The sequence below is a fragment of the Ischnura elegans genome, chromosome X, assembly GCF_921293095.1.
Source record: "Ischnura elegans chromosome X, ioIscEleg1.1, whole genome shotgun sequence".
Classification (NCBI taxonomy): domain Eukaryota; kingdom Metazoa; phylum Arthropoda; class Insecta; order Odonata; family Coenagrionidae; genus Ischnura; species Ischnura elegans.
This window is the reverse complement of record NC_060259.1, coordinates 58393297-58411318: the sequence shown is the minus strand read 5'-3', so window position 1 is coordinate 58411318 and position 18022 is coordinate 58393297. Positions and strand designations below refer to the sequence as shown.

General features: G+C 39.4%; 1 protein-coding gene across 3 annotated transcripts in view; it reads left to right on the top strand.

The window, feature by feature from the left end:
• LOC124170940 (rap1 GTPase-activating protein 1-like) overlaps positions 1 to 18022 on the top strand; it is a 556415-nt gene that overhangs the window by 507014 nt on the left and 31379 nt on the right. For all 3 annotated transcript variants that reach the window (XM_046550010.1, XM_046550011.1, XM_046550013.1), the window contains exon 5: positions 16491 to 16715. In XM_046550010.1, the coding sequence (XP_046405966.1) occupies positions 16491 to 16715 (225 nt within the window). The remainder of the gene's footprint in view (positions 1 to 16490; positions 16716 to 18022) is intronic.

Genomic DNA, 18022 nt, shown 5'->3' with positions numbered 1-18022 from the left:
TAGCGGTTGATAGATTTGTTTTTATCATTAAAAATTATTATAAGGCCACTCTTTGGTCTAATATCAAACACGATATTTTTGAGGGCGTAATTGTCAGCTGCAAAGGGTGCTCTTCATTTAGTAGCAAGATGTGCGTGTTGAAACTCTGATGTATTACTTCGCTGCTAACGCGGCCGAGTCGTGGTTATCGCATTTATCGTGGGTCTTTCCTCAGTGAAAAATTACCAGGTGTTTCATCTTTTTATTTATCCTCTCCTGTTATTCATGCCATGACCTTCATCAGGAAAACGTCGCATATGATCTGCGATTATCACATGTTCGAATCCTTAATTTGTATTTCTTCACCGCGATACAATCTCTTAGACGTGTGCTAAAAAGTTCTAGTTTACCTCGTTGCTATACACGTTAGTACTTTAGACCAATAAGTATAGTGTTTTCTCATATTTATTCATAGTATGCACATTTTCTTGTTCCCTAAAAAGGCACTGAAAATAGCCATTTCAAAGGAACTAATTCATTTGAGTAGCTATTCCATTACTTTATTTGGGAATAAAAATTTTCATCGGCAAAGTATGCGTGTGGAAGATCATGCTTATTGCCTTAAGGTGACCTGAAAGGATAGCCTCGTTGATCACCATTTAATGAATTTATTGTGATTTTGATGTAGTAACACGAGTATACTGTACATTTTTTGAAACCACTGGTTTGGTAGCATTCACCATTTTGGTTGCGCATGCTAATTCCGAGATATCACTATTTTTTTAATGAAGTTAGGTTTTTTGTTTTTTATCTGGATTCAGTATATAATGCATTTTTTTTCGACCATTATGTTGGAGGATTTCCTTCTACGTCGTAAATTTGGGCAGCAAGTATTGCAAATTTAGTTTGACAGATATGGAGTTCCTGACCCGGTGGCGATCCCGAGAACTCTTTACCAAGTCCATTCGCCGGGAAAGCACGAAATCTTTCTTCATTGCAAATTTAGTCGTTCCCTTTTCCACTTTGCTAAGAGTATGTTTGTAGCACTCTTCAAGGAAGAATATGTCATCACCTCATGCGCATACAAATACCTTTGTGGGATCAATTCATATTCTTGAATAGTAAAATGAATACTCATTAGAGGGCGTCCATTAATAAATGAAAGGTAATTTTGGTGATTTATGGACCCCCCCCTATCCTCCCTTAGTGAGTTATCGTGAGATTTTGCTCGACCCCCTCCCTCAAATCTCACGTGAGATTGTTCAAAGTGCGTATTTTCGGCGTAAATACGCATTAATCAATGCTTCATTGCGATGAATATACAAAAAAAAAACAATTTGTTTAAATATTTTAATTTAAGGTGAGTTAAGACTAGTATTTAAGTTATTTAAGAATAGTATTTAAGTTATATAAGAAAAAAATTACGTGATACTTGCCAGGATCCCCCACGTGAGATTAGGTGAGAATCGGCTTGACCCCCTCCCCCAATGAAAGCCTCACGTGATTAATAGATGCTCCCTTATAATTACTTTCATTTATCTCTCCGATAATCCTTTTTCGTGTAACCACTGAGCTGTTCTATCCACATCCTCAGTTCTCCGTATTCGCGTTCCTCTCTCCGCGACCTGTGGCAGAAAATGCGTTCCTTATCGATCCATCCAGCCTTACCTAAGCATCTTCTTGTTTCTTTGGGTCCATCTCTGCTGACTGGGCCGTGGTGTCATTGCGTGGGAATTTATAGTGGGAATAGTGATTCATTGCCTCAATTCATGGTGGAACTAAGACCTAATTAAGACAAACTCTCTGTCTACGCTGCGAAAACGGAAATTATGGGTTCGTGAGAAAGTTATCGGTAGTCCTTTTTTGCTGTATAAATAAAGACCCTTCTGTCTGTTTCTCGCAATAAAATTTAGGGGCAAACTCAGATATGTGTTCTGACACTTTTTCTCCCTCTCAACCGGGTGACTTTATTCGTAGAAATAGAGTCAATATTGAGTTGGTCTCCTTAATCATTTCTGCACAGTATATGAATTAAAATCATTGCTTTGGTATCCCCTAGTAAATTCACAAAAAATAATACTATTTTCACAGTTAGGTATACTAAGAGTCGCCAAACGGATCGGTCCTCAACGAAATAATTGGTAGAGTGGTAATGTTTTGCCGAAAATGTACTTTTCTCCGTCTATTTGAGAGAGACGGTGTACATCAGTGTGATACTTGACTGAGGTCAGCTCAATTCCCAACTGTGCGAGAAAGGAACAGCTCTGCTGGTCCAAAATCTTTTCTACATTTGATGGGAAAAACAAAAGGAAGTGTACAGTTTTATGACCAAAGTTGAATGACCTTGTCCAATTATCGGTAGTCTTATCTTCAAGTTGGCATAGTCGTCGTCATTTTTAATTAGCCGTAAAATATTTATCGATTCATGTTTCCATCCCTCAAGGGAGAATTTTATTCATTTATTTTTGTCTAAAGAGAACAGTTCAGGCAGCACCCGCCCATTATGAATAATGTCATACTTAGAACCTACTATGTCACATTCACCACGAAATGTCATCTTTTAAATTTGGGATGTAAACCTTAAATGCGCAATATTTTACTAACCTACATAAAAGATATGGTCTAGAATCTTCTCGGAATCCCTCTGAGCCTTTGAGTGCTCGGGATCAATTTGTGAGTTATCCTTTGAAGAAAGGCATCCATTGAGCCCCGCGGAAAGCGTTGCGTCGTGTCGGTGCTTGATGCAGGCTCCTTCATAGGGGAAGTTGCGTGCCCTGGTGAGCCAACTTTAGACGAACATGATGAATGACGAAAACGTGTTGAAACTGGTCTGTAGTATATAAGATATATCGTACTGTATTAACGAGTGTTATTAATTACACCCGTCTGGAAAATGTGAACGTTTAAGTTATCGTTCCTGTATTTCCATTCAATCTTTCGTACTTTGGCACTGCATGGAACATGTGAATTTGTACGCAGTCACGCCATCCAGGTACCTGGTGATGCTGTAAAGCGAAACCGTTGCTACACAAATATAAAATTTGTGGTAATTGCTCCTGCTTCTTCATTATGTTCCGTTTCCACTCCATCTCGCCTGAAACCTCAGATTATATCCGAAATTCCTAATTGCTGGTCAGGTTCGTAAGCCAATTACAACACCAAACCTCTTCTCCCGCGAACTCCTGAAGTTTGGATTCAATTGGCTAGCACACCTGATCAGAAATCGGTAAAGCCAGGTTCGAATTCCGGTTAAGCCAAATATTTTTTTCATGGCGAACTTCATCCTTGGTTCATATAAATCCTAGTTACACCATTTTTGACCTGGCCTCTCTTGGACTCCTCGTCTGGATTCCGATTCTATTTTTACCCCCGTTATGTTTAATATAAATTCGTTAAGCCTCATTGTTTGGTCTACCCTTCTGGATCTTCTCTCCCCGATATTTTTCCTCCTCCGATAATGCTACTTCGGGAACGGCGAAGGTTTGTTTCTCGGAAAGATGCTGGTGAAGGATTGTTAGCCTTGTGCCTTTTAGCTTGGCTGGAGATTTGGAGGAGGCGACCGGCTGATGAGTCCATTTGCGTCCTTGAGGGTAACGAAGGGAGGATGGAGAGAAACCCGATGTCGGAGCTAGACTCCTCGCAACGTACGGCTCCGCGGAATGCACATCCTTACCTAAGTATGGAGTTAGGTGATTGTCCAGCTCGTAGCTCATATAAAATGGTACCGTAATGACGGTAAAAATCTCCGCCACCGTTTCTAACTTCAGTTACTAATGTGTACCTATTTAGTTCATTGAGCTTGACTTTTAATCATTTCTGTAAATCAGTGGCGGATCTAGAGTGAAGCTAACCCCCCTGGGGTAATTATTAACTAGAAACTCCAATTTATGAACTAGATAAAATGGTAATTTTTTCCGAACCCCACTACTGCTGGTAGGTAATCTTCCAAGCCCCCCTCATAGTCCCCCTTGTCCCTATCCTAGACCTGCCTCTACTGTAAATCACACTAATTTATGGTTTACTTTCCTCCTGATGAAGACTGTGAATATGCCAAATGTAAGGAAAGAGCGTAGCAAATACACGAATTGAATATATTGCGTGACCAGCTAGAAACATACCGAATATTATGCCTGTCATAGGCAGAGCCAGGGAGGTGGGGTAATAGAAAATCCCTTTTTATGTTACCCTTCCTTGCTTTAGCTTAAAAATACATTATAGTACACACCTCTTGTGTTTATTTTTTTACTCACTTATGCTGAATATTCAAGGAAGCTTTGCTGTAGGAGAATTTATTAATGGATTCGCATTTTTTCTTTCGAGTCTTAAAATGAAATACACAAAAGTAGGCCTTTAAATAATTTTATCCTGTAGACTTTCCTCATGCCATTTATTCTTAACCCCTAGCACGTCTTTCCTGGGTTTTAGTCCTGTCTCTGATTTCTGTAAATGATTTGGCCTGTTTTTGTCATCTGCTTCTATAGAATTCTTTATCAATTATTATTATGTACATATACTTGATCTCTGAGAGGGGCTGGGAAGACCTTGGACCTGCTGATCAGCCAGACTATGTGCCATCGAACGGAACAAGTAATAATCGGACTGCACAATATCTGGGGAATGTGGCGGGTGTGTAAGGACTTCCTATTGGAGCGTTTCGTGGTAGGTTTTAACGGTTTTGGCAGCATGAGGTCGAGCGTTCTCCTGCTGTAAAATCAATTTGTCGAATCATAAGGAACTCAAGTTCCTTGCTATTGCATAAAACGGCTTGGTGGGTTACTCCTAATGCACAAGCAAGCTCTTCTTGAGTTTGACATGGATCTACATCCAGTAATGCCTCAAATTCGGTGTCTTCGAAGGTTTTTGGTCTTCCTTCACACGGACGGTCGTCAACTTTACAATTGTCGTCTTTGAAGCGACGGAACCAATCACGGCACGTTGTTTCTCTTTGAACAGCATCTGTTTAAACTTTTTGGGGCTCTAGATGCACTCCAGTCGCCGTTTTCTTCGAGTGACAGAAGAAAATAAACACTTCCCGCAAATAACGGTCGCAAACTCAGCCATATTCACGTAAATATTAGGATATGACGCCATAACAAATTCACCATTGTCATATAGCGGTTTGTTTGCCTATTCTTCATGACGTTTTCAGCATTTGAAAATCGACCAGCAATCACTTCAAGAGTCATGTATTAAAAATAGCGGGAACTTAGTTGCACACCTAATAATATAGATTAACGAGGGCTTAAAGACATTGCTTCTACTCTAAGGTATGCCAGTTAAGTATGCACCATAATATATTAATATTAATATATGTAAATATGTTTTCGACGTGTTACCACAAATTATAATACATATTTTCTAGTGTCTTCTCTTACCTTCGATAAACTTCTTCAGTATTGAATTTTTCGTTAATTCGGTTTTTACTGTCGTCGGAAAGGTAAACGAAAGTTATTAATCGCCCAGTATGCACGCCATCTACGTGGAGACTTAACAGGCTCCTTGATGTTTTTAATAACCTACTGAAATTTGCTCCATTTTACCTAGATAAATGCGTGAGCCTCATATTTTATTCGAAAAATAGCCAAAACCTCTTTGGTTAATCGTTTAACCTGAGTTAGATTGTACTGGAGGTGAGTTAGTCTTACCGATACATTGTAGATGCATCTGTCGGTTTCTAGGTGTATTCTTGTACACATCATGAATATATTACAGTATTCAGGAAGAAGTGATGAGAAACAGTGATTTCGACGCTAGCTGCTATAACTATGCTGTAACACCTAGTAGTTAATTTCTTAAGTGCCATCAAAGTCATGCTCATCTACCCTAATGAAGCCGGTAATAGAAATGAGAAACTAATTGCCGAATGGCACAAGTACTGAGCTTTATAACCAACCGCCGTTGTAGTTAATGAACCGCAGAAGTTTACTACTTCATTAGCTCGTATTTCTGTAGTCACCTCGAATACTTCCGTGGAAATTATTATTGCATCACCATTTTCTAATTGAAAGGCTTTAAGGAATTATTAAATAATAGTCTTTTTATATAAATCCCTCTACCTTTCCTCTACCTCCCTTAATTACAAAAAGAGGGGATGAGGCGGACATATTAGTAAAATAATACGTGATAAGTTTATTTGGTAAGGTTTATTGCCGTTATTATTGTTGTTATTTCCTTGTTGCACTTTATTGTTAAACCCTTTGTTTATTAATCCAACGTAAATAGTCTCCTCAACTGATTTTCGATTTGATGCTAATAAATGAATAAATTTGTTGATAAAATACAAGTACATGTTGAGTATGAAAAATTAAGTACAGTTGTTTTTAATTATTAATCTTAAGGCGTTTATTAGCCGGTATTTACATGGGTTATCTATAACATGGAAGAGATAGCTGCCGCATATCGTTTTTCCATGCGACTCAAACACTAAAACTCTGTATTTTAAAATTCCTATGAATTAGGATCCAAACTTGTACTAAAAATGCCCACTCAAGGCATCTAATTAAACTTGGCTTTGCGAAAAAATACCAGAAAAGTAAGATCCATGAGTGATTGTATTTACGCACTGGTTTTTCCTCGTTACATCACCTTCAGATACTTAAATTGCCTGGAAATGCTGTAACAAGCAAGCCCTAGGTCGTAAATGAATTTTATTGCTCGTAAAACTTTCCCATCTCTTGATTTTGTTTTCGTTTCCCGGCGCGCATCCCTTAAATCTTAAGCATTCCCAATCGCGTTGGGCCAAGAAATTTTTGAAAATTCTCATTTCTGGTAAGTTCTTTTGCGTAGATAAAATTTTTGAACGAGGTTTTTGCTGTCCCTCCCTGAAGACATCGTTAGGAGACAAAAGAGCTAAACACTATCATTTTCCGGGGCATATTCTCTGTAGAGAAACAAAATATTTGCGATAAAAAGATATTTTTTAAACTCTCCACACCGCATGGATACCACAAAAGGTTTGGATAATTGGCCTCGATTCGAACTCTACGCCGGGAAGAACTAAAATTCCACAAAAGGTATGTTTATGCTACAAAAATCGCTGCTTGGAGTGCTAAATGAAAAGAAAATAAATGGATAGCATATTTGAGTCTTTATTTGTGTAATGGCTTCCAAGACACCCCAGGAGTCAACAGGGGAAAAGAAGTCTAGCGAGTGGAGTAATTGTCCATCACTGCGTCCACTTTCACCTTAGCTCCCGAACTCAAGTTTTTCTAATTTATTTATATGAATTTTGGTCAGGGTTTGGCAAACCGAGGCCTGCTCATGGAATTTATGAGTCGAAGCAACAAATCGCACATAATTATCGTGCAAGAATTTCATAGTATCAGACGAAGATAAAAGGCTAATATTGCATATGTTTACATTTAAAGAGTTTCTATTATCAATTGATAACAAATATTAGCTTTCGTGAATTAAACACGTCCTTTTTTATTTTAGTTAAAAAATCAAAGTCATAAACATAATATTTTACATTAAAATAGGTGCATTAAATTGTTACATTCGGAAATTTTAAGATTTGCCATTTGTAAAAACTCTTCTATAAAGCCTGTCTGCGATCATATCTAAGATAAAACCTTTGGACATTCGATATGCAATGCTTCATCAGGCAAGCGTTTAAAAAGTATAAAACGTTACCCTGCTCTCATTCTCAGTGGAAGAGCAAAACAATTTCGCAAATCATTTGTAAAGATATTTATAAAATCCACTACGCCACATGGATACCAAGAAAAGCATGTTTGCGCTATAAAAATCGTTGCTATAACCCGCTCAAATCAAATTTCTTCAGTCAAACCAGTATGATCTAATGTCCTCGAGATGAATGAAATTCCCAAAAATTCGTGTCAATTGTTGAATCAATCATTTTTGTAGTTTTATTTGTGTTTCAATTATTGATTGAATGTTAACTGTAATTATTAATTGAATAATTACTAGTTTCTAATATAGCAATTGCTAAATTCACCAATCGAAAGGATTGCCTAGTTTACCTAGCTGCATCGAAAATATTGTTGAATTTTGCATTTGCTAGATGGAGAGACTAATCACTTTACCGCTCCCGTCAACAGAATTGTAAACAGAATCGACAAAAACTGAAGAGGTATTTCGCTCGAAATAGAAGATGTTGGAAAATTTGTATTATAATCTATGGTAATGCGTCGGAAAAATATTCTAATTATCGTACATATTTAACATGAGTACCTCAATGGAAGCAATTTCCTTTTGCCTCAAGGTTATCCCTCGTTAATCGATATTAATCGCATTCGCCAAATATTCTGTTCGCGTCCCGAGTGTGTTGTGGTCACTCATGGATGTTGCAACAAGAGAGCATCGCAGTTCGCCAAGTGGGTGGGCCCAAGGTCACCCTCCCTCCCCCCCTATCTCAGACATCGTGTTTTCTCTTTCATTCACTTCTCAGCTTCCCGCCCTTTTTCATTTTTAACCAGAATGGAAGCTTTTGTTTCAATCCCAATCTCAGATAACTGTTCTTGGTCCGCAAAAGGGAAGAATTCGAACAAGGCGATGTCAGCAATAAAATTTAACCCCCACCCCTTGCACTCAGCCCATTCACGTCTGATCGTACTTAACGTGCCTTATGCATGCCAATGTTGGACTCGTTCACATTTTTATTACTTCCGATTACAAGAGAGTTTTAGAGAGATTTTAGAGAGATTACAAGAGAGAGTCGAAGTAAATATATCCGTATTGTTTCGTTTTTCGATCCGTTGCCTAATTTTCAAGCCATTCACGATGAATAATCGACGGGCTTTCACTAATAAGTTCATGACGTCATTGACTCTTGACGAGCGGCTCATCGTTTCTCCGCTACTTCTCGGTGTCGCGCACCATCCGTCTCGCGTTTCGATGTCATTCACTCTGTAACGAGCGATTCATTCTATCGAGGATCCGGTCACTCAGAACGACCCAGTGAACCAGAACTCAAATGACGTCACCAACTGATGAAAAGTGGGTGGCAATTTTTCAATATGAAGTTAAGTATGAGAAATTTTTTTGAAAAGAGTTAACGTTTTTCGCTGTTAATTGTCTTCCCCGTTCATCTACTAAATTATCTTCATAAGTTGTGATTCTGGGTCTTTGTGAATGACCACATTCTTTCGATCGCAACCCGCCTTCAAGGTCTCAATGGACTTTTACCTCATGGATTGTCTTTCTTTCTTCCTTATAATTAGACGTAGCGACAGGGACGCCGACTTACAAAAAACATTGGGGGGCCGAAACCGGGGATCTTTCCCCGGGAAATTTTATAAGTAGTGAGTTTTAAGTTTTTTAAGCATTTTAGAAGAGTCATATGATCAACAGTAGAACACTGAGAACTCTAATCTCGATACCTGGACACTCCGGGGAAAATCGACAAGCCTGACACTTTTTTCCTCACACCCATAACGAATTATTGAGGGGGCTCGGGCCCCCTCAAGCCCCATGGAGTGGGCGCCACTGCGTAGCGAACACGTGTATCTCAGAATAAGCCTCGGTACCATACCCGTCCCTTATGTTGTTTTTTTTTGCGTGGGTCCCAAAGAGCTCTCTTTCCCCCAGAAAATTTAGTCTCTTGCATTTATGACTGTCGATAGATGTTCCCACATGAATCTCGTTAACATTTTTGGAAAGGTGTCACGAAAAGTGACTTTAACTACATTTATAACTGTAGCTAGTTACTTTTTGGAATTGTAACTGGTACTTGTAACTGATTACTAAATTGATAAAGTAACTGCAACTGAGCTCACTTTATTATGTTCTCGACCCATCTTTGTTCATATTTGCGTCCACCTATGTTATATTTACGGCCACCAGGAGTGCTCTTGTTTTTATGTCCTCCGAAGAGAATGGCCGCAGGTCATTGTGACTGTTGGCATGTGAGGTAGCAAATTGGAACATGGCTGGTTCTTGAGACGTCTCGGGGCGTGGGAAGCGCCTATTAATGATCCATTTGCTCATCCAGCCCCGTTCCGTGTGCATATGGCTCCCTTGCCGGAGTCGAATGACATCTCCAGCCGACTCTCACGCGCTCCCGCCTCAAACACTGGTCGTCATTCCACTCTTGCTCCTTCATCGGCTGAGGTAATACTTCGATTGGAGGTCTTGGGACATCTTATCGCGTGGGAGAATAATCGCGACATAAAACGTTCGAATTACTGCCCGAAGTCCATGACCCTCTCCGTATGGCGACCTTCGCGTTCGGATATTGCGCTCGCAGCTCTTCAGTTTCATTTTTTTTCCCTTGCCTCCGCCAACCTCAACGTTTTGTTGTCCGAGTATCCCAGTTTGCATGAAGTTTTCAATTGTTGATCCAATGAATCGTTGAAAATTCAAGATACTATTATCATTTTGCCTAGTAATGAACGCTTGACTATATCTTCATAGTGGTTTTACTTGATTTTTTAATTTTCGAATCTGATTTGAGAGTTTGAAAAGTTAAACTATTTGCATTTTCCGATTTTTTATTCTTATTCTAAAGTACGCTTTAACGGATAAAATGGGGATACAGACGATTATAGCTGTTGACGTCACTCACCGCTTCCATCCAATCCAATTGGATGCTGTTCAGCATACTCATTACCTCCATTGCCAGCGACAGAATTGAGTTCGTTACCGGAGACCGCTGATTACCCGAGGAGCTTTTGAGGGCTACGATTTTCAGTGTTTTTGTAATATACTAACGAGTGCCTATTTGCTAGGAGATTTATCTCAGCAAAAATCTATTTTCCCATCCGTATATCGATTTCATAGATTAAATTACCATCTCATGTCTGAGTAATTGAAATGGCCATTGCCACTGCTTTTCATTTATCAACGTTCAATTTAGTGATTTCGGCTTTGCATGTTTAACGTACGCTTTTCTTATTTATACAGACCTATCTTTAGCTGTTAATTTTAGTGAACGTTAAAATTTAGCATGACAATTTCGAGGAATGTCATTTGTAAGTGACGCTGGAAACTTTGAAAATTATTTGTTGTTTAAATATCGTCAACTCTTCTTAAGTGTTATTTGTATATTCACAGAAGTTAGCATGGATTAAACTGCAAATTTCCCAAATAAGCTTGAATATCGCAAGTTTCATATAAATAGTGTGTTGAGCTAACGCAATTAATGTTGGGTTAACCTTTTTTCATAATTTTATTGCTATATTTCTTTTGACATTGATTGCATTTCACAAATGTCCACATCTAGTAGTTTATAGCCTCAGTAATAAATATGTCACAATTAAAATTAATGGAGCTGTCATTTTTGCTGTATTAATATTTTTAGTTTTAGGCCTAAGCCATCGTGTCATTTTCAAGACAGTTCCTCTTAATTTACATCACGGTTTGATTACCAGCCAGGGCGAGGGTTTGATATCTTTTGTCATTTCTCTTTTATTTATGAAAAGCAACTAACATATGGCCAGACATCGCAAAAAGTCTTGTGCGATATCTTGTTTCCGTTCTGAAGTTTCATTGCAGTTAGATTCATTGCCTCTGGCGTCGTTAAGATGATTGCATGTGACCTCTGATATTCGCCTTACTATCATGAAACGGAAATCGGTTTCCCGTAATTAATGCATTTTTATCTGAAAGGTCACAGGTAGTTGGCAACTATACTATCTTTTTACCACTCTTAGATGGTTAGTCATCTCGGAACGTCGTTATAGAGGGCGAGAAGATTTCTTAAGTGGCCGTAAGGTTAACACCAATTCCGTGCCGAGTGTCGATGCCTAAGGAACATGGATCATCAAATTGAGAGTGAATCTTCAAAATTCAACGCAGAAAAGTACTGAAATATTCTTATGACTTGTATGAACTTAATGTGTCAGTTATTGGCGGATCCGGGATTGTAGCGGAATAATCAAGTAGTAAGCACTTGTTTTTGCACATCGTTTTGTATGACGAGGTATCCTTGTGCCCCCCCCCCCAGAAATAAATCCTGTATCCGCCCCTGATGATGTGATCTATCAAATCCATAAAATCCCAATGCTTTTCTTCGCAATTACAAACATTTCACGGCAAACTATTGGGGAAAAAATTGGATCGCATTGTACTCATCACCACTCTGCGGACATTTTCGAAAACCGATCAAAATACGACCGAAATGACAACAGTAATCAGCCTTATTGGGCCTCAATGCAATTGGGCCTCCTCCATGCAGTCCCCCTGGGTGCGGCCCCAAGCCACAATCGGTGGCAAGCTCCTTGCGCGGCCGCATTCCTGGCGGCCCGCGGGCGCGGAGGACGAAGTCCTCGGGGCTCTCACGCCGAGGGGCCGTCGTGGGTGGGGGGCGGAAGGAAGTCCCCCCGTCGCCTCCTCCCCCCCCCCCAACGATGTGAGCTTTTGCGGTGCACCTGTTTTCGAGCGGGGGTGGTTGGAAATCTCATGGGAGACTGCCCCCGGCTCCCCCTACCCCACCACAATGTTCCACGGGAACTCCGCTCTTGCGTCTTATTTTCTTTTCCATTCAAAACGCCGGTGGGGCTCGCCTAGCGTTCGCGCTCGGACATGGTCGGGTTTATTGCGCGTAGTGGCGTGTTGTCGCTATTCCGCAGATGTGTTCGCACGCGAGCGGTAATAGTCTCCGCAATGGTCGATCCGTGTATGAATGAGAACGAATAATAGGGATGTATGTACGCTTCCCCCTCGCTTGGCAGTGCTGTGTCCCTATCAGAATGGAACTCATTTCCGCTTCGTCGGCTTTTGGTTTGGAGAGAATCAGTGGCGCTTACGTTTTCTTTCATTTATCGTCTTCAAGCAGATACTTTTGTTGATTTTGTAAATTAAATGATACATTCGTGACCCGATCCTTCTGTCAGATTATAATTTAGGAAAAATCAGCAATAATTCTTTCAAATAAGGGTGGGTAGTCCCTTCACACATGTCAATCGTTTGGGTATGTGTTCTCACGCTAGCAGCAGCAAATTGACCTATCATCAGTTGAGCCGTACATGAACAAGGAAAAAATAATAAGGAAGCACTCTTACATCGATTTTAGTTCTGTATTTCTCACTCCGAATCAGGATGCAACTATTCTGCTCCTTGTGATTCTATTATCGGCCGTATTAGTGCAAATGTTGAATTAAATGAGCATCATCTATCGACTTTGATCGCTTCCTTATGCCACCTTGAGCTTCGATCTTCGCGGTGCCTGAACTTTTCGTGAATTTTATTGTTGATAAAAATGAAAACTATTGCGATTGTGCGGCAATCAGAATTTAGTGTAGTTTTAATTGTTGCTGTTTGTTCGAAAAGTACTTTGGACGGATTATTTATCGATGTGCAATTTAATATGACAAAATCAATATCTAGCCATAATTATGTTATAGTTAACTTGGATTAAAAAAATTTATTTTAAAATTGTGGAATAACCATTGTGGTAACTGTCTTCCCAAAGTTTCTGCTCTACCCCACCTGCCCTAGATCACGTTTAAGAATCGCGTTGGGTGATGAAGCAGGACGAGTGAGCTTGTAATCAGGCTTCATGTAATGTCAAGGAGGATCTCTGTGTGGTTCACATGCCTTCTCATTCAAATTTAATTTGATCGTTTTCTATGAAATGCAATCGTTTATCCATAATTATGGTTTTTGATTCAATGTCTATTTATATAGTCCATTCCCTTTCAACAGCTGGGCTATACGCCCATGTCGCTCTGCGTATTATGTATTTGCCTGAAATTTGACTCGAGAACCCTCTACGTGGATCCCACCCAACCCCATTAGGAATTTCAGTGTCACCAAATATCAATCCTCGAGGATGGGGTGAAGTGTCCGAAAATATCTAACTTATTTCAGTAAATCGTATAAATTTGAGATAATATGGTCCTGTGACGTCATGGCAAAATTAGCAGTGCCGGAATGCACTTTACTTAACTTTTTTTGGAAGTGAAATATTACTCTGTGTGTTTTTATTACAAATTATTTCAATTTTATCACAAAATTTTTCGTACTGTTTACGAATGCATATATTAGAAATTTTTAGGCAACAAAATTGATAAAAGTGTTATTTGACTATGACGCCTTTAGTTATAGCCAGTGCCTGAACGGCGCACAGTGGGCAAGAATCGAAAAAAGCTGGCCAAAACCTCAAAAACGATTTTTTTGAGCTAGGAAGTTGAAACTTCGCATGCATAATTCTCATTCTCTAAATTGTGCATAACTTGCCAGATTAATTGTTTCCTGTGCCTTCACGTTAACAATATATTTGGGGTCGAAGTTGAAAAAATTTAGTGAAAAACGACCACCCTCGATTTTTTCTGAAATTGCCAACTTTATCCTCGGGCAGTGGTTTCATGAATAGTTTTATTGACGCCGCGGCGTTCCGGCACCATGACTCCACTGATATGATCATATAAATTCATCATCTAAAGAATTAGGGTTACAATCCATGTTTGCTTTGGCATAATTTGAGGATGCTCGGACATTATCCATTCCTGTTTGTGTCACGTAGCCAATGAGAAGGCAATAAGAGCATTTAGACGGTAGACAATCAGGAAAAGTTAGAAAAGAAGACTGCTAAAATGCCAGTCAGCTTCTGTCTTCGTGGTCCTTGAACTTTTAATTTCAAAAAGGTCTTTTTCATTGAGTAATTTACGTGTACCCTTTTTCTTCCATCCGATTCTACCTTCAGCACTCCGAGCAGTGCATTTTGTTTATGCTTAACGAGGTTTCGTCATGTGTGCCTTCCTTTGTGTGCTTGATATGAAACAATTACTTGAAAGTCCTCCTCCCTATGCACAAATCTACTTCGCCATTCTAAATATATTTGTAGTTCTCTGCGTGAATGGGTAGATAAACGAGATTTTACCCATAGCTTATGCACGCTTTGACCATTTCCGAGCCAACGTCGCTCTCGGCGATGTTCGAAAATATGTGTTTAAGCCAATTTTCTTCGCATGGAGGGGCGCTTCTAAAACTGTTTCATGGTAAAATACTTTTACCATTATAATTTCCCTTACTTAATTTCTTTTGGAATGGCGACTGAATAAGTATAAAAATATTTTCTTTTCACTTCAAAATATTTATCAATAGAAGTGTAATAATAATAGTGTCTGTAATGATCACAGGCTCTCCCCAATTGGTTTTATTAAGTTTTTCATAAGACCTGCATTTATCTGTGAAATGGCGTGGCAATATTTGCCATAGGCAATGCTACACAGCTCGAATCGTTGACTTAGTGCTCTGGAGCATCATTAATTCAGCTCGTGTTTCGACTTGAGTTTATTCACGGAGGCTTGCCAATCCACGTGTCTCTCAGAATCACATCTTGTGAAAATTTGTCGACGAAGTTCGAAGTTCGCGCTGTAGCACTGGGGTGCTTTGGCTGAAGCACGAATAGTACAAAAGAGGATCCGCACATAGTCCTCTATACGTGTTGTCAACCACCGCGAATTTAAACGAGTTTACGAAAGCCGCCACTCTACCACCTGCATCGCTGACGGACATAGTGATCCGATTTTTACGAGGAAATACGGTATAATTACCGGTTTAAACAGAAATTTTTATGCATGATGATGTGATCTATCAAATTTATAAAATCCCAATGCTTTTCCTCGCATTTAGAAACGCTGTACTGCAAAATATTGGAAAAAGTGGATCGCATTGCACTAATCACCGCGCCGCGGATATATTTAAAAGCAAATAAAATGCGACCGAAGTGGCATCATGCTGTTTTGGGATGATATTGGGTCTCGTCTATACAGTCCCCGTGTTTATTTTCCAGTTATCAGCATTTGCGTAGAAGAGATTGTTGTTAGCTTGTTTCTTGCGGTCTGCCGTCTTAGCCCCGAGTGACATTCTCTGGGAAAGGATTGGTGTTTATTCGAAAGAGAGTTTGAGTATTATCACAGAGGTATCGCCTCAATCCAGCAGCCATCAACTCTTCTAAGTGGAGGTCCTTAATGCCTTGATAGACTCTATCGGCTTGCTGGGAACTCCATAACAGAATCGACATTACTTGTTGTCAGAAGGCAATTAGTTGTGGCTTGTGTATACTTCGATTATCGACAAAAAAATTCTTGCGGCACGTTCGTGACATTGTTCATGGTGACTTGTTTGAATCCCTTGAGAGATCAGAATCAGTGGTGTCATAAACGTCTGGATGGAGCCTGTTCAAGTTTTCGCTCTTACGTCTAATTTAATGTGTGGTGGAAGTAATGGCTCAGTGTGTACAACCCTTGACTATGGTACCGTGAGTATCGGATTCATATCCTGGTTCAACTTGTGTGTCAGATTAGTATTTGAAATCACAGGTGTTCCATGATAAAGGGATAACCTCTCTTTTCTGGAGGTGCATAATTGACACGCCAATGGCGTTGCCTAGGATGAGCTTTACCCTCACCAAAAAGGCATTCGATCAACTGCATGGGGTACCCTACATACGTGAAATTCACATGCCATTGTAATGGTCCAGGGTGAGCTGAAACCTCCTTTATGTAATGTTCCCTTCAGGTTGGAACATAGAATGAGAGTCATTTATGTCTTTACTGCTCATAATTTAAACATTTAATAAATTTATCATTTCTTCTCTTTTGCAGGAACACACCACCTTGTGGGCAGAAGATCCTCTTTTGGGTCCTGTTGTTCTCTCTTTAAAAATGGAAATGATTCCACTAGCCAACTGTGCCTCTTCTCCTTCCACTTCTAATCCTGCCCAAGAACATGTCCGTATTGTCCTCAGAACAAAGTCTGGCACTCGGCATGAGTTGCTGCCCACATCTGATTGTGAGGGTAGCTCCCTTTCTCCTGCCTTTCTTGCCAGGGTATGTATTCAATTTTCCCTTTTATATTAGTAGTAACCTTTCTCATTTTAAAAAGTTTTGATATATGCTTGTGATGCCCCAAATACTATCATATAAATCTGTTTGTTCACTTTGTTGCATTCATTTTTGCTCATGCTCTGGGTCCTAACTACAATGTACAAACTCTGTCAGCCTTATAGCTTGTGGAGTTGAATACTATTTATATATAAGCATCATTTTTTATATTACTTAGTTTTTATACTTTTAAATGTTAATGGTATAAGTTAGAAGGCTCATGTGTGCATGAGCTCACAATGTATTACAGAGGTAATTTGTGTTGAAAATTGTTTCCTGATATAAAATTCCCTTTATATATGCTGGTTTATTGTACAGAATGATAGTCTCCTTTTCATGTATTTACTTACTTAAATGTTAAACCACTCTGGTGTCCACCTAAAAAAAATAAATTATAATCAAAGGATCACAACTTTTTACCCTGATTTTTTATCAGGGTCATCTTACCAACAAATGTACATATTGGCATTCCTTCTGTCAGGGGCGGATCTAGGATTTCTTTCTGGGGGGGGGGGGGCACAAGCAAGGCCGTATCCAGGATTTTGTTCAGGGGGGGGCACTAGGATATCTCGTAATACAAAACGAAAGCAATGATAATGGGACCGTATTAAAAATCTTGCATATTTTTGAGGGTCTGGGGGGGGGGGGCCCGGGCCCCCGTGCCCCCCCCCCCCCCCTGGATCCGCCTATGCCTTCTGTACTTTTGAGTAACTTCAGTTGATATGGGTGAATAAAACTGAACTGTTTATTTCATAGATGTCCGTGCATTTGAATTCTGGTGGTCTGAGTGGAATAAGACAAAGTCTAAACACTCTGTGCTTAGCCTGATTGCATAAATTCTCTAAAATTTGGCATGTTACCTGATATTTTTGCTTAAACTTTCATGTCTAGAGTATGAAAGTACTTCTTATAAAAACTGCACTTATTGTTTCATCTTTTCTGGCATTTGCATGTATAGCTCTTTTTGGTCATGCAAAAAGTATAGTTAGAAAATAATAGATAAGTGCATGCTTTTGTTTTGATGTGAGCTGCAGTGTAGTGATATTCCATGAAAGTGTACTTTTGGCATGGATCAATCCTACCTGTTGCGTCAAACATTAGTAGAGGCACAAAATTTTTGTGAAACGTGATCAGCTGTTCAGTTCAACAATTTTAACTTCACTTGTTGCAATACAAACTAAAATTATTTTATGGATGGAGTAAAGCAATTCAGAATTCTGGAAATAACCATTGTTGACCTGGCTGTGCATTAT